We start from the raw sequence: 17,113 nt of genomic DNA on the forward strand, positions 1-17,113 counted from the left end.
GGACAGGCTTTTTCTGATGCAGGCACGAACACAAATCGTGTGTAATACCCTTCTGCCCCCTCCAGTTACCAACGGTCCATGATCCCGCCAGGCCAGACCTCATACTGGAGGGACCCCAGTCCCTCACAAACTGCTCCTGGCCCATCAGTGCCCTCCCCATTTTAATCTCCTGGGGTCTAAGACCCGAGAGGGGCTTTGCCTCGTAGATGGCAATATAAGAGCTGGCCACTGGAAAGGACACACAGCCCTCCGGTCTCCTTACCCCTTGGCAGCGCTGATAGTGGTACTTCAAGCCATAAATGCTGGGGAACTCCAGCCAGCAGCCTGAATTGGGACATTTCACCCTGGAGTGGGCTTTGAATTCGTCCTTCCACTGGTTCATCAGGGGGAGCTGGGAACAAGAGAAACGAGAGACACAGCTAAGTGAAGAGCATCGCGTGCCCGTGTGCGTGCCGGTGCATCCCGAGGGGGCCGGGGGGGGGCACATGGGACCTCTGATCGTTCCTGCTCACCCCTTCCCACCACGCAGCTGCAAAGTAGACCCCAGGGCTGTGTTTCAGTGCAGTGGTGCTCCCTCCAGTGAGGGGTGCTGGGATGGAGCTGCAGGCTCTACAGGATAATGCTTCCTCCTGAGAATTTACCTTGCTGTGCCTCCCAGAGCGCACGCACGCTCCCGGCCAGGCTGGGCAATAAATCAGGCCAGAAGTCACCCGGGTGATTTAACTACCCCACATTTCATCTAGTCAGTAAATCACCCCGTGCCCATGCTCTCATGACAAACTGCTCTGTGTGTTGCCCACGCTACCGTGCTGGAATTAAACTGCACAACTCTGCGGGGAATAAATCACCCTTGCACCTTGCTGGTGCTGCCAGGTCATTAGCCAAACCTGATGGGGCTGTGAGGGAATCCAGCTCATCTGGGAAAGGCCCCAGGATGGGGAGGCTGGAGGGGGAGTACTGTTCCCCACCGGGGTTTTGGAGGATGCTGGGTGCTGGCATGGGCGATTCAGAGGCCAAGATCTTGCCGAGTCTAAGACAAGGCTGCTCTGGAGATTAAGCCACTGGGAAGGCAGGTTTAACCCCGGAGCGGGGTTGGCTGGAGCTCATGGTGCAGCAAGAGGCAGAGGGCAGGGAGGGCATCGGGGATCAAAGCGTGCGGGGTCTTACGGGGATGTCTTTCAGCGCCTGGTTCTCGGCCTTGGGTCGTCCTTTCTTCCTGCCTTCGGTTTTGTCACTGGTTGCATTTCCTGCAAACAGACACAGTGCACGTCACCTGCTGCCCGGCCAGCCGTGCCAGAGGAGCTGCTGTCCAGGCAATCCTGCTGCTTGCCCGGCTCCCTTGCTCTGCGTGGGTCCACCTCGGCTCTGGGCTGCCGTGCCCTGGCCCTGGCAAGGATGGAGATTCCCCTTTGGAAGGCAACGCCAGCTCACAGCCCCTCCACCTGCAGATACCTGCACGGGAGACGGCTGCTTCCCCAGGGGTTTGCCGACCCCTCTCCTCTCATTTACACAGAGCAGTTTCCGCACAGCTGGGGCTTGCTTTGGAAAACTGTTCTTCCATTCGGGTTGGAAGAAATCCTTCAACAACTGTGCTCCTTAGCAAAAGAAATCTGCGTCTGGGTCAGCACGCTGGGCCCTGGGCAGGCTGTCGAGGGCAGAAATGCCCCGTCCCCTTGGCATGGTCGGTGTGGCTGGGCAGCCCCAGGGCCGCAGGACACTGGCCCAGGGGATGAGATGAGCGCACGGGGAGCAGCAGGGATGGGGATGGCGGGGGGGTGAGGACAGGGCAAGGCAGTGCTTGAGGGAGGAAGGGAAGCCCTGGGGATACCTTCGTGAGGGGTCACAGCTCTACGTGTGCTCAGAGCAGACTCTTGTGGCATCCTGAGCGTGGGCTGAACGCTCTGTGTACAGAAAACTCAGGCTGAGATCTGGGAAGGGCTTAATCAACGGGACTGGGAATAAAAGCCATTTGCTACAAGAATGGAAACAAGCCAAGAAGCATCCCTGAGAAGGAAACCCCAGAACTGAGGATAACTTAAAACTAAACTCAACCTGTAAAACACCCTTCTCTGCTGAAAATCAGGTAAAAAGAAGAGGCTGGAAGCCAAGCCAGCAACCCCTCCAGCTCCTGAGAAACCAGAGCTCAGCTCCAAGCCTGGCACTGGCTGTACTCAGAAACCAATCCAGGTTTTTTTTGGAACAAGGGAGAGAGATCAAACAGAAAGCCAACGAGTTACCTACAAAAGCACTGCCAAAACCACACACACTCTCCCTTTTCATGCCTTCTGCCCCAGCAGCCAGGGGTAAGATAGCAAACAAGAGAGTTGACTCATTTATTTCCAGTCCCCTGAAGTCACGCCAGCTGGTTTGCTCCACTTTGATACCTGTAAAAGCATCTCTTGGTGATGTAGCATCCTTTGGGAATCCCTCTAGCCCAGAAGGCCTCGTCTGCAGGAGATGGTGACCTTTATGGACTATAAGTAAAAGACCCTAAAAAGCCACTTGCCTGCCCCTCACCGAGAGGCAGCCTCTAAGCTGTCCCGAGAACACCCCGTTGGGTTGGGACTCCTACCTCAAAACAGCTCTTGGCCCTAAGGAGAGGGGAAGATTTTGCAAGCTTGGCCCCAAACCGGGCTAGTTCTGGAGCAACTGTGCAGGGTTCATTCAGGACTCTCACAGGGCCCGTGCAGGACATCCACGTATTGCCACTGCATTTGGTAATTCTTCCACTGCTCTTAGACCACGTGCTCAGGCTTTTCCTCCACGTGGAACTCCTCAACCTGCACGTGGAAGGGAGCTACGTTTCTTGCACACCATGGGGCTCCATGAGCTGGGAGTTTATGAAAAACCACCAAATTATACAGGATTTGCAGCAAAAGCTCACAAAACTGCAGTTATCTGCTTATTGCTCTCCCCGTTTTCTGTTTTCGCTCATCAACTCTTCAAAATATTCCAAATGTGAAATCTCCCATAGCAGCACGTCCCTGTCCCTCCGGGCATCTCTCCCCAGGAGCCCAACGCGTCCAGGGCTGCGGCTTGTGCAGATGCTTGGTGACAGCTCTCCTCTCCTTTCACAACTCGCACAAGTTTCAAAACTTTCGGGGACATTTCATGCCAAACAAGTGCACAAGAGCACCCAGCCCCGCCCGATCAATGCCCTTACTGACCATCTGCCAGCTGGGGACAGCAAGGACAGGGACGGGAGGAGCAGAAATCATGACCCCTCTTCCAACATCCCACTCCCAGCTACCACTCGCCAGCTCTGCTAAACCCTGGACTTTACAGGCGCTTGCCAGAGACACGAACCCGACGGTGCTTGGTGTTAGGGCTGGCACCGTGGCTGCGTGTCCTGCAGCTGGTTACCGTGGTTTGGGGCTGAGTGGTGGAAACATCACGCTCTTTAGAAATGGGGACTTGCCAATGGACTTGAGGCTTCTCTGGACCAAGACCTGGCTTGGAAAGGATGCTCCCCGCACCAACCAGACTCCTGCATCCGAGGGGGGTCAGCAAAGCGACTGCAGGAGATGCCCCTGCCTCCCCAGTCTGCACCAAGCCTAATTCACCTCAACAAAGCAAACCCTGGCAGACATTTCCACCTCCAGCACTTTCCCAGGCAGAGCAACAAAATATCTCCATCACAGAGTGTCCTTCACTCCGCTTCATTGCTTTCAGTCCACCTACACCAGAAGGAAGGGCTGAAAAAAAGGGCTTTTAGGGTGCTGATAAGATGTGGTGCAGGGAAAAAACGCTCTCCCGAACACAGGTATGTTCGTACCGCGGACAGCTGGAGCTCATTGCCCTTAGCAATAACTTACACCCCTCTGTTAGTAATTATGGCTTCAAATACCTCAAGGGAAGAACATTTGGGAAACATTTAGGGCACACACGTTTCCCCGTGAGGCCGCTGATTTCGGGTGCCTGGTCTGAGGCACATCTCTGGGGTCTGACCCTTGCCCTGGGTGCAGGCACCCCTCGGTGTCCAGGGCTGCTGTTAGCAAAGTAAAGGCAGCAAGAGCCTCTCTGCATCCGCAGAGGGGATCTGCCCAGCATAAGCAGACAGGAGAAAAATCTCCTTGGGCCTGGAGATTCCTGGACGGAGAAATCAGCTATCCATCAGAGTGACAGCCCTTAGCAAGCAGGTCCCCCGGGGCTCGTACGCTCGCAAGCCTCCACCCCGGGGGCAGCGACACGGGAGGCAGCAGATGGTCTGAACTCATTTAAGCCTTGCCATCCTTTGATGGAACACTTAGCTACCAACACGATAAACAGGCGGCGAGACACCCATCTCGTTAAGCCAGACGCACGCCCCTCCACAGGGAGAGGCCGTCTCCATCCCTCCCTCCCGTTCCCAGCTCTCTGCAGCTCTGAGGCTCCGGGGCTTTTTTAGCCCAACACAGCCCTCGCCGGTGGGTCGAGGCGAGGAGCCAAGGCACACCGAGCCCCCATGCACTCGCACCCCCTTGCTGTGGCAGCTGCCCCCCAACCCCGGGCTTGTCCCCTCTGCCCCATCCACCTCCGCGGAAAGAAAAATCCTGTTCCTTACCGAGCCTGGGCAGCTCTGCCGGCGGGTTGATCCTCGTCTCTGTCCTGCTTTCTTTGCTGGCAGCGGGTTTGTTCGAGCCTGCAGTTTTCCTTCCACCTTTACAGGTACAGGAATCCGCCATCTCTGAAAGAAGCAGGGGAGGCGTTAAAATTCACTCCTCGGAGCCAGGAGCAACACATGCTGAAAGCAAGGAGAGCCGCTGGGGGGGGAGGGAAAGGAGACATCTATCACACAGCTTAAAGGGTCCCACAAAGAGAAGAGAGGGGACGTGTTTCCAAGTAGTTGTTCTACGGCTGAGCAACACCAAGACGTGGCTGACAAGCTGCTTTCATTACAGGCTGGTTTCCCCTTCACATATAACAGCAAAGACTTTATCAAAAATTATGGGCTGACTTTGCCCAGAGAAGTAGGGAATAAATGGCTTTTCCTCTTCGTTTATTTCTCTGCTTTTATTTAAGACACCAAAAGAAAAAAAAAATAGTGAGTTTTAATGAACAGATGTAGTGATAAATTTCCAATTTTCCTTATTAATGGGAAACTGTTATGAACTGAGAATTGTTAATGTTATCTGAATTTTCCGTATTAATAATTCAATTTGGCTTCTCTATAAATAATGAACATCAGGAATTATCGCGGAGGGCCCAGTCTCGCTCCCAACGGAAGGACACCCCTCCACGTCGGCGGGGCCAGGACGAAGGCCACGGCGCGGCTGGTTTCGAGTCCCTTCCTCCCTTCTCCACAGCAGAAGCAAAGACATGTCTGCGGATGGGGGCTGCATCGAGAGCTGCCGCCTACGGCCCCGGGGGGAATCACAGAATCAATCAGGTTGGAAGAGCCCTCTGGGCTCATCGAGTTCAACCATTGCCCTGACACCACCATGGCAACTAGACCAGGGCACTAAGTGCCATGGCCAGTCTTTTCTTAAACCCCTCCGGAGATGGTGACTCCACCACCTCCCTTCCAGCCCCTTCCAGTGTCTAATGACCCTTGCTGAGAAGAAATGCTTCCTAATGTCCAACCTGAACCTCCCCTGGCAAAGCTTGAGGCTGTGTCCTCTTGTCCTATCGCTGGTTGCCTGGGAGAAGAGGCCGACGCCCACCCCACTACAACCTCCCTTCAGGTAGTTGTAGACTGCACTAAGGTCACCTCTGAGCCTCCTCTTCTCCAGGCTAAAGGAGCCCTCCAAGCCTCCACGAGAGCAACGAGCCCTTGAGAGGTGATTCCCCAGACCACTGCGGCTGCATCCAGCCTTGAGACCTCGATCGGGACACGATGCTGATGCTCGGCCGGGCACCGGCAGCGTGACCAAGGGAAGTGCTACCCGGCGCCTTCTTCACCTTTGCTCAACATTTCTCTCCCACACACACGGGTTTTTAAAACACAGATTTGACTCATCACCCCCAATTCCTCCCACGAGATCACGTTTAGCATCGTTTAACTCAACGGAGTTGATGCCCTGAGCATCCAGACTCATCCCACCCATCTTTGTGCCCAGAGGGATGGTGGAGGTCGGGGGAGCATCTCCTTTGTGCCCAGATCGCCGGCAATGCCACCAACACACGGGCACGAGGGTCCAACCATCCTTCCTGAGGTGTCCCTGGGGACTTCCCACATAGGAGCGGGCACCGCGCATCGTGTGCAGCCCAGATGCTCTGAGAAGACCTGGCAAAAGCTTCCGGCACGTGTTCGGCTGGTGACACATTTGTGGTTGTTTGCAGGGACACAAAGGTTAATCGGATCAAGTGAGAAATTCCAGCCCTGGCAAGAGGTTCTCTGGTGCTGAACACAGGCATCATTTATTCAGCTAATTTGGGTTCTTTCAGTGGGAGACCTGGGTGGGAGCTGCAGCCTGCCTGCCAGTGGCTCTTTCTGGGGGACCGCTGGTCTCTGGAGCGGGCACAGAGAGGGGTACCTGCGGCCGCTTCCCAAATCATGGCTCCACTCTCACCCACGTGGGCACTGCAACTGTCCCCAACCCTCTGGGGATGAACGTGCCTGTCCCCCTCCTTCCTGTGCTGCCTCGTGGCACCTCTGCTCCTCTGAGCGATCCGGGCACACATCCCAGCGGGAGAGGGGAGCGAGAACCCTCACCAGGGCGAAGGCTGAGCAGGACCCCTGCGATGAACGGTGCCCACCGGCACGCTCACACCCCGAGACCCCGCGGCGCAGACCATGAAACCTCCATGTCTGCCTCGCTGGGCAGCTCAAGGACGACTCGCAAAGGGTGACACGTGCGGCAGACCCCATCGGTGCCACCTCCTGTGCCCTGAACGCCCCACGGCAGCATACACCAAACCAGGGGAGCTGGCGCAGTGCTGAGCATCACCCCTCAACGCTCCCTTCCCAAAGCCACCGCCGCGTTCGAGGTGCCCAGCTCAGCCCTGCTTGCACAGCCAGATGCTGCTTGTTCCCCTTAACACATCTGTCCCCTCAAAGGGATCATTTCTGGCCAGCTTAGGAGGTTTTGAATGTCTTTTGTTTTTCCACACCAAATACTACTTTGAATTTTTTTCCCCTTCTTATTTTTTGGCTAAAAGAAAAATAAAAATCCCATAAACCACTTAGCGAGAGCCAAACTCCCCTCCCTGGCCACCGACACAACCCCAGGGATCCCAAAGGAATTGCCCCAGAGCCAGAGAGCAGAAATCAGCCCATTGTATTTTTTTTGTAATGTCCAAACTCTTCACTCGTTTTTGAGTAACACACCCTGAAAGCGGGCGACAGCCTGCGCCCTTCCAAGCGAAATTTGGTTGTTTTTGGTGAAAACCCTTTTGCAACCGGCAACGGGAGAAGATATCAGAAGGTCCTGCCTGCGAGCAGGGCTAGGATGTGGTGTGAGATGGTCAGGTCTGGCGGCGTCTTTGCCGATGAAGCCTCCAGCTCAGTTTTAGGTACCTTTTAGAAGCTGGTGGCAGCAGCAATTTCGAAGCTTCCCACTCCAGCTCCGGGAAAAAAAAAAGTCCACGCCAACACGAGAGCCAGCGAGGGATGAGTGGAGGCCGAGTCGGCGGTACCAAGAGTGGGGGTGAGGAGGAAGCTGGTGGCCATAGGAAGTGGGAAGCAAAGCCTGGGAACCCGCCGTGCCAAAGGCACCGCTCCCAAGCCACCAGCAGCCCCGCCTGGCCGGCCACACGCTCCTCCACCAGGTTTGTCAAGGGACAGCAATGTCCCAGCCACTCACCACCCCATCAGCCTCTTCCCCTCTGTGACAGACTCCTCCTGCGGAGCTGTCAGGCTCTGCGGACCGGGCACAGCCTGGAAACTGGGCACAAACTGGAAAAGGGGAAACAACTCCACACACACGCCATCACGGTCGCTACTGGAAGAGCTGTGCCCCCTCCCACGAACTCGAGGCTGAACCGCAGCTGCGGCCACGTGCTGGGCGAAAACTTCCTGGGAATAAAGACGAGAAAGCGGCGGGAGAGGCTTCCTCGGGAGGGAGCGGAATCGCCCTCGCGGAGGCTTCCCAAGAGGGAACCACGTGGCGGGTGAAGCCCTGCAAGCTCCTGCCTCCCCGGGCACGGTCGGTGCCCGGGCAGCTCGGGAGGAAAGCGGTGCAGCCCCTCGCTGCCACCCACGCCGAGCAGAGCCGGCGGCTGGTGGCTGTCCCCGGCCAGGCTCTCCTGGAGGGAACAACTCACCCCGCGCCGTGCGGCCGCCCCACTCCTACCGAGCAGCTCTCCCTGGGCGCGGGTGAGGCTTTTTGATGGTGTAAAGTTTCTGTTTGAAGCACATGAGCCAGTCCCTCCCTCCTCACCCATCCCCAGGCACAAAAGCAAAGGGGAAAAGCACACGAAAACTGCCTGGTAGGTGAGGAGACCTCGCAGTGCCAAGGTGGGGACCAAGGCGTCCTCTGCCTGGGCATCCCCGAGCAGGGGACACGGGCTCCTGTGCCTGGTCCTGCTGTCCCCTCCCCGGGGCTGGCTGTGCCCTCACCTCCCCTGTCCCCTCGTCCGTCCCACCTGGCTGTCAACCCTGCTGCCACCCGCCCATCACCGTGCAGGCAGGGCCGCCCCGGGCCTGTCACCTCCTCGGGCCGCAGCAGGGGCCGCCTCGCCGCCTGTCAGCCAGCCGGGCCGCCCCGCGGCCTGCCGCCTCCCCGGGCCCGGCCGCCCCCTCCCCGGGCGACGGCCGGGGCTCACCCCCTCGGGCCGGGGCCCAGCCAGGGCCGGCGGGGAGGGCCCGGCCCGGCCGCGCCGCCGGGAGGGGAAGAGCGAGCGGCAAAATGGCGACGCGGCGGCGGGCGGAGCGGAGCGGGGCGCGGGGGGTCCCCGCCGCGGCGGGCCGGGGGTGGGGGGGGCCGGGCCGCAGCTCGGTGCTTACCTCGGCGGCGGCGGGCCGCGGTGCGGGGCGCGCAGGGCCGGGCGCCCCCCCGGCCGGCGAGGCGCTGCCGCCCGCCGCCCCCGGCTGCGGGCCGCCGTGCGGGGCTCCCCGGCGCGCCCACACCCGCGGCGGCGCCGCGCTCCGCTGCCGCGCTCCCGCCCGCCGCCGCCGCCGCGGCTCATGCGCGCTCCCCGGCCCGCCCCGCCCGGTCCGGCCCGCCCCGCCGCCGCCGCCGCCGCCGCCGGCCCCGTCGATCTCGCGTGGCTCCGCCGACCGGGCCGGGGCCGGGGCTGGGGCTGCGGCTGAGGCGGGGGCGCCGGCCCCGGGAGGGCGGGTGCGGGCAGCGCCTCCCGGCCCGGCCCGGGCAGGTGCGGGCGGGGCTGCGCGGCCCCGGTGCGGTCAGGACCGGGCAGGGCCGGGCCGGGCAGCGCAGCCCTCCCGTCTGCACCCCCCACCCCGCCAAGGGGCAGGCAGGGCTGCTCTGCCTGTCCGGGCTGCGGGCAGGGTGTCCTGCCCGTCATACTGCCCTGCAGGGCGCCCTGCCCGTTATCCTGCCCACCAAGGTGCAGGCAGGGTGTCCTGCCCGTCATCCTCCCCTGCAGGGTGCCCTGCCCATCGTCCTGCCCTCCGGGTTGCGGGCAGGGTGTCCTGCCTGCTGTCCTGCCCTGCAGGGTGCCCTGCCCATCGTCCTGCCCTCTGGGGTGCGGGCAGGGTGTCCTGCCTGCTGTCCTGCCCTACAGGGTGCCCTGCCCGTTATCCTGCCCACCAAGGTGCAGGCAGGGTGTCCTGCCTGTCATCCTCCCCTCCAGGGTGCAGGCAGGACACCCTGGAGGGCAGGACAACAGGTAAGGTATCCTGTTGTCACCCCCTCTGGGGTGCAGGCAGGGTGCCCTGCCCGTCCATCCCCCCTCTAACCCCAGGGCGCAGGCAGCTGGAAGGAGGCTGTGGGTCCCCTTGCAAAGCCACCCTGGGTGTGAGGCCCATGTGGTGCCCATGGGACGGTCCGGTTTTCCCAGCTCCCAGCCTCGGGGTGTCACCCTGGCAGAGCTGGTGGCACCCAGGAAGGTGCCGCATGGCAGAGCCAGCCTCGGTTACCGACACCGGGAATGCACAGCCGTGCCGGGATCCAGCACTGCCATCCGAGGGGCTGCAACAGCCCAGAGATTAGGGAAAAACGGACAAATTTTGCCACGTGAGAGCAAAACCCAGAGCGACTGTCGCCGTCAGCGTGGCTCACGTGGTGCTGCCATGAATCGGGAGGCCCCATGCCATGGCCACGCAAAATCAAAGCGAAAAATCCCAACCCAAGTCGGGAGTTTCCCCGCGGTTCCCCTCTTTGTCTCCACTGCAGGGAAGGAGCTTAATTAACGTCTGCGGAGAGCAGGGAAAGCTTTGTGTAATTGCTAGGTATTATTATCGGTGGAGCGGAGGGTGCTCAGCGGGGTGGGAGGGACAGGCACAGCCCACGTTCTTTGTATAAAATGAGGCATATCCGAGGCGGCTTCGCTTCCCACCAGCGAGCTGCCTGCCGGGAGAGCTGCTGACCTGCCTGCTGGGGCTCTCAGGCGGCTTCACGTGCCCACCGGGACCAGGCGGCATCTCCGGCACCTTCAAAGTCTCCTCCTCGCTATAAGGCTGCAAACGGTGCCCAGTCGCCTTCGCTCATTCCTGCAGCATCCCGACGGGCACCCTGGGCACGCGTGCGTGTGAGCACACGCGGGTGCAGAAGTGCCACCGCGTTCATTTTCTGCATCTGCAAAGCACAATTTTTCACCTCGAGGAGCGGGGTGAGGGTGAGAGGGAGATGCCAGGGGGGGACAGCCAGCCAGGGGTTTGTCCAGAGGCTTGGAGAGTGGCTGGCAGCGGGCTGGTTGAAGTGCAGAAACTCTGAAATAACGCGATATAACGGCAACCACAGTTGCTATTTTCAGGCCCTGCTGAGCAGAGGGGAGAGGGGCCAAGGAATGGACTTGAAAAGAGCAGCAAATGTGGAGCAGATGCTGAGGAGCGCTTTGTTTCACGTGCAGCGTTATATCGGTGGGGAAGAGCTGTGCTGGGAAGGGCAGGAGGAGGAGGATGAGGAGGAAGAGCGGCAGCCGCAGTGGTGCTGCCTTTCTCCACGTGCTTGCGAGAAACCATCACATCTTCTCTTGCACTGTGGCTTCGTTGCAGAGGTGGATCATGGATGAGAGCTCACAGACCGACACGATGCTGTCGGGGAACGGGGCCGCGCGTCCCGGGTGGTGATTCCCTGCTGCTCTGGGCCCTGGGTCAGCAAGAAGGTGCTTGGCAGCGGGGGTGAAGCGGTGCGAGCCGTCGAGCATGTAAATTAAATTGATACACATCCCAGGAAGAGGAGAGGGGGAAAAAGCAATTATCTACCCAGGATCAGATAAACCTTGGTGTGCAGCCCATCTCACCAGGCTTCCTGCAGAGGCTCTTTCGTTTGGTTTGGCTGCTCCTTCGCATCCCAGGTCAGGCTGAGCAGAGGGCAGGGGCTGCAGGCAGCGGTGCAGGCAGGGGCTGCAGGCAGGACATAATCCGATTTTCTGGCTGCAGATCCTCCTGGGGATGTCAGGACCATTTTGGACTCTGGGTTGTTCATCCCTGAATCCAGGACTGTGCCCCTCGCCCAGATCGGGGCTGGCTGATGGGGCGCTCGCACAGCGAGTAACTTTAAAACACATATTAACCTGCCCGGCTGCAGCAGCGCCTTTCAAACCGTTCATGCTATTAGGATAAAATGGATGCTGGGTTTGCTGAGCCTCAGGCTCTGGAGACGTCTCAAAAACTCCTGCTAGATGCTCTGTGCATGGGGCTGTGCAGGGCCAGCACCAGCATCTCTGCTGGCGGGGTGGTGGGATGCTCAGTGCGTGGGACTGGGAGGGACTGGGAGGGACTGGGAGCCCAGACTTCAGCCCATGTCTGCTGGGCCACGGGCATCAGGCGCAGAGACAGGGAGGGAAAGGGCACGACCGCGATGCCCAGATCCAGGGTGGGGGACCCAGCGCTCCCACGTCTCCCAGGGCTTTATCCTGGGATAACGGATCGCAGCCGTGTCTGGACCCTGCAGGCCCCTCAGGGGCTGCTCCGTCCCCTGTTATCCTCGGAGCAGGGGGGGACAAAGCCCCTCGGACCAGCTCAGTGCTCCCGCGTCCGCAGGCCGGGCTGTGGGGTGGCTGAAGCAGAGCGATCCCAGAACAAAGGGAGCATCGCTGCGGGTCTGTGCGGCAGCAGCGGGGCCAGCCCCAGCCGCAGCCCGGGGCCTCTGATTGGAAACCGGAGCCCACGATGACTCTGCGAGCCATGAATTATGCTGATGGATTTTTTTTTTATAATTTTTTTTTCCCCTTGCCTGTGCTTGAATGCACTCAGCAAATATAAGCAAAAGGGGAAAAAAAAAAAAAAAGCGAGAGAAAAATCCGAACAGATTTAATTTTAGATATGGCGAGAGAGCAAAATGGCTGCGGCGCAAAGAGGGATGGGGAGAGGGGGAAACGCTCCTGCCCACAGAGAGGAACGAAGCTCCCAGCAGCCCTGAGGCTGCTGTTAATTATTTACAGGGTCATGGCGGAGTGGGGGGCATCAGTCCCAAGCTGGGGGGGCTGGTCCCTGGGGCACCCACAGCCCCACGGAGTGCAAGGGTGTGGGACAGGGCTTGGTGAAGAAGCTGCATGGCTGCAAACCCCCCAAACCCCCCTGGTTTTAAAAAAAACATCCCTTGATGGGAAGCAAAGTGACTCATTTTGGTTTGGGGGGTCTGAAGGTTTTCACTGGAGCCCCCCGCAAACGGCCCGGGCAACCACACAGCCTGGAAATGTTGTGTCAAAACCAAGCCTGAAACTTTCCCTTCCAAAAAAACCCAAGTGAAACGCTGTGAATATTTCAACACGTTTCTGCAGGGCTTGTTTTTGCAGCAAAACTCCTCGTGCATCCAGGCTGGAGAACAGCGCTGGTCAACCCTGATATTAATTTGGGGACAAATTATTTATCAGTAATAAATATTTATCAATAATATCAAAATCAAATTATTTATCTCAGCCCCGCTGCCTGCCCTGGGCTGAGCTTCAAGTGGTCGCTGCTGCCCCCACTGCCTGCCATCTCCCCCTTCCTCCAGCACCACCAGCCCCCCGGCCCCATGCCGGGCTGTCCCGTGTGCCACCGAGCTGGTGTGACCTGCTCCAGCCCTGCCCGGGTGCCACCAGCGCCCGGTGTCACTGCAAACCTGGCACTGCCCCGGTGAAAGCGGCAGCTCTGCCCACCCCTCTCCATCCTTCCCAGCTCCGCACCGTGCCCACGGGCCCCGGGAGTGATCCCCGGCGGGCATCGGGAGCTGGCAGGAGGGCCCGAACTTGAGGGCAGTAATAAAGGGGAACAGAATGAAATGAAGCAATTATCTGTGCTCCGATACTTTCTAATTAAGGGAACTGTCACCCTTATTAAGAGGCTATTAATTAATTGTCATGAGTCACCATCAGCGTGCAAGTACCAAAAATGTGCTGGGGCCATGGGAGCGGAGCAGCATCCCCTCCTCCCCGCGCCGCAGGGTCCAGCTCCGCACGAGAGCGGATCCTCGAGGCCCCGGGGCTGCTCACACCTTTCTGCACGCGATGCTGGTGCTTTAGGAAGCCGTAAGCTCCACCGTGGGGCTCAGCCTGTCCCAGGCAGGGATGAGCCCGTCCATCTCCACCTGCATCTCTGTGCCCTCTGCCCTGCGCGGTCCAAGTGAATTTGTGGTGCAAAGGACGCGGCGATTTCTCAGCAGAGATCAGCTCCTGGCCACTCTGGGGGAGCCAAACCCCCAAACAGTTGCCACAAGATCCCCAGCCCTGTGGTCATGGCCAGCGTTTCCCCCCAGCATCCCCTCCCACTGACAGCCAGCGCTGTCCCCGGCAGCCTCTCATTATGCATTCGGCACGGAGGGCCCCGCATCAGCTTAATTAACGAGGTAAGAAAGACGGGACCTTTGAGGAAATCTTAATTGTATTATCCATCTCACCCTGAGTGGCACCTGAGCCATCCCAACACTGTTCTCAAGTTCATTAGCAATGAATCAAGATTGATTAGTCCTGGATGTGCAGCAAGGACACGCTGGGGCAGGAGGCTCCTGCGGAGATCACCACCAGACTCTGCATGTCCCCGGGCTCCGTCTTGTCCCCCGGCCCCGGGCAGCCGGGACAGGGACCAGGGCTCCGGGATAAGGGTTGCCAGTGCCAGGGCATCCCAGGAGCAGCCGTTTCGCTGTGCCCCTGTCCCACGCTGGCATCTCCCCCAGCTCACACCTCCCCGAGATGCTCTGATCTGTACCAGCATCCGTGCAAGCCTACCAGCCTGCTGTGCCCCCCCCAGCCTCCTGTGCCCCCCACCACCCACACCCTGGTCTCCTTCCCCAGGTTGTGTCCACAGCTGGGTGTGAATCCCAGTGCTGGGGGCACAGGGATTGTTTCCTGAATCGGGGACGCGACCAGCAGCGTTTCAGAGCTGGAGGTATCTATATCAGCAAGACGGGCTCAGTCATACTTGGACAAATTAGGCACGCGTTTTCTGCGTGCAGCTGTGTTGGGTTTTATTTTTCCTGCTTGAAAACCTTGCTAGAATCTGCAAACTGCCTCTGCCACTGGCAACTTTGGCAACTCTGCCTGCCCCTTCACCCCGGTGCTGCTGCCTGCACCCTCCTGCCTGCTGCTTGGCGTGGATTTGTGCTTGCTGGTGTTTTCTGTTGGCTTTAGTTGTTGTCTGGTTTTAATATCGCATGAATCTGCGCCCGATCCAGCTGCGTTTCATTGTCTGGCCCTGTTTGTCTTAGGGCAATGCCTGAAATACCACTGGCAGGTAAGTGCTACACAAATATAACGTATTTTTCTTGCTGGGCAAAAGTTGAGGAGCGACTGACCTGTCCCTCGGTGCAGAGAGGAGCCCGAGCACCCACCTCCCTCCAGCGCCCGGGGGTCCTGGTGCAGCACCCACCGGCGCAGGTGCTGGCTCTGGAGCCCGTGGGGAGGACTGTCCTTCCTTGGTGTCGCCGTCCAGACGGATTTTGCTGCGTGCCCAGAGCCACCGCAGGCAAAGCCGTGCTCAGGGCTGCTCCGGGTGCGTCCCTGCTGCCCTGGCCCTGGGTACCCCTCGGACGATGGCACCAGACAGTGGTCCAGAGCTGGAGCAGTTGTCTGGAGCCAGCCTGGAAGGATGCTCCGCTCTCCCCATCACCTTCCTCGCTGGGATGAAGGCACAGCTGGCACAGACCCCGCCAGGGCAGGGGGCTGGGGGGCAGGACAGCATCCTCCCACCTGCCCCACGAACGCCGTGTCACCCGGCTCCTCCAGCCCCGTCCTGCTGGTCTCAGCCAAGCCCAGGTGGCTCTCAGAGGGACATGCCAACAGGGCCATCCTTCGGGCTCCCCCCGAGTGTGGGGTTTCTGCTTTCTTCTGTGCCTCATTTCTTCTTCTGCCTTTGCAGGGGGGTCAGGGACAGCCCCAGCCCCACTCTGTGCACCCCAGCTGCGTTTCAAGCCAAACCACCACCAACTCACTGCATGAGCCCAGCCCCGAGCCCGAGCCTGGAGGAGCCATTTCTCCCCCGTGCAGCTCCGAAGCTCTGCAGAGAAGCTCAGCATCTCCCTCTAACGATGTCCCTCACCCGCAGCCACGCACCCAGCAGCCACCCCCAGCTCTCGGGGATGCTGCCTGCTCCCCAGCCACCCCGCAGCCCCTGTGCCCCCGCCACAGCCCCTCCGCTGAGGCAGAAACTAAACCCACGCAGCAGGGGAATCAGCCCGGCTCTTGGCCGTGGGTTGTCTTTCTTGGGCTTTATTTAGCTGGTTGTTTTCTTTCCTTTTCTTGAAATTCAATAAAATCCCCCAGTTTTGTTGCTCGTGACATTCTAGTGAGGTGAGAAGAGACAACTTTGCTGCATTTTTGAGAAGGTCAGTATGGGCAGAGGAGGAAATTCTGCTTTCTGTGTCCTTGGGGGGCCGGGGGCTGCTCACAGCAAAGCCCCGAATCTGGTTCGGATTTTGGAAATGTGGATTTGGGAATTTTGGAGTCCTTCCCTTCAGCCCAGCACCAAACCCCTCCTCTGAGGGTGCCAGGTGTGAGTTATAACCTCCTTTGCCATGCTGGTGTCCTGGAAATCACGCTGGTGCAGGAGAGAGCGTTCACCTGCTGCGATCTCAGTGCTGTCTGGTGAATCCATTATCCAAACCAAACTGGTTTGAGAACTAGATTTTGTTCCTGACACCTTTCCATCACCTGGGCCTTGTATGACAACTCCCCCCCAGGGACCCAGCGCAGCCACTGTGGCTGAAGCCCGAGGATGCTCCATGCATCCCGCATCCCGCCCTGGTCCCACCACGTCCTTCCCTGAGCCCCGAGCCCCGAGCCAGGCGCTGGCTTGAACCCTCGTTCAGGCATGGGAAGAGTCAGAAGAGCAGCAAGTTCAAGTAACAGTCTCTGATTTTATTACCAGCAGAGGAGCAGGCGGGTGGTGGGTGGGCGCCCGGCCGGGGGGGCCGCCGCAACCTGCCTCCGCATCCCTGCCAGCTCCGATGCCCCAGCGGCTTTGGGGTGCTGCCATTTCGGGACCCCCTCCGGCCCCACAGCCCTGCCATCGTCACCAGAGGGGGAACGCAGGGAGGTGACAGCATCTACCCTGCCCCAATCCCTCGATTTACGCATCGTTGTTCCTCACATGAGCGGTCTGTGGCTGCGGACGGGGGGGTTCAGGTGGTGGTGGGGGTGTAACAGTGAACATTGCTTCACCTTCATGGCGAGCTGGGTCATCAGGACGGTGCCCAGGTTTGGTGGCACCATCACCAGCCCCTGGGCGGGAGGTTGGGATGAGCATTTGCAAACGCCCGGAGGAGCAGAGCTCTGCACAGAGCTGCTGGGAGCACGGAGGGCACGGGAGGGAGCACGACTGGGCAGTGGGGCTGGGGGAGACCCAGCACCCAGGAACCCCCGCCTCACCCCGGGCACCACCCCGCAGCATCCCCGGCTGCTCCCACCCGGCCCCTGTGTCGCTCCCCCGTCTGCCTGCAGACGAGGACGGACGAAGGACGAGCTCCTGGGATGGACTAAGGACAAGCTCCTGGCACAGCTTCCTCCCGGCGCACCCACCCTGCCTCTGCTCCTGGATTCTCCAGCTCCAGTGACTCAGCTCCCAGTTTAACCCACCGAATGGAGATGGGTGCTGGTGGCTTGGCCCCACTTTTAATTTGCTTTTGCCTGGTTGGGTCATCTTCTTTGCTAC

At 59.6% G+C, this 17,113-nt stretch overlaps 1 protein-coding gene across 3 annotated transcripts in view; it reads right to left on the reverse strand.

Moving 5' to 3' along the window:
• The window catches only part of ZNF512B (zinc finger protein 512B), a 28,463-nt gene extending 19,551 nt beyond the window's left edge, over positions 1-8,912 (reverse strand). For 2 of the 3 annotated variants that reach the window (XM_068416402.1, XM_068416401.1), the window contains exons 1-4: positions 8,867-8,912; positions 4,544-4,666; positions 1,168-1,247; positions 263-391 (exon numbers count right to left, since the gene is read on the reverse strand). In XM_068416402.1, coding sequence (XP_068272503.1) covers positions 263-391; positions 1,168-1,247; positions 4,544-4,664 — 330 coding nt within the window. In that variant the 5' untranslated portion in view covers positions 4,665-4,666; positions 8,867-8,912. Of the gene's footprint in view, positions 1-262; positions 392-1,167; positions 1,248-4,543; positions 4,667-8,866 lie in introns of those variants that run through there. The other variant, XM_068416403.1, reaches the window with a different exon arrangement.
• Positions 8,913-17,113: the final 8,201 nt, after the last annotated feature.

Source organism: Nyctibius grandis, chromosome 19, assembly GCF_013368605.1.
Source record: "Nyctibius grandis isolate bNycGra1 chromosome 19, bNycGra1.pri, whole genome shotgun sequence".
Classification (NCBI taxonomy): Eukaryota; Metazoa; Chordata; class Aves; order Nyctibiiformes; family Nyctibiidae; genus Nyctibius; species Nyctibius grandis.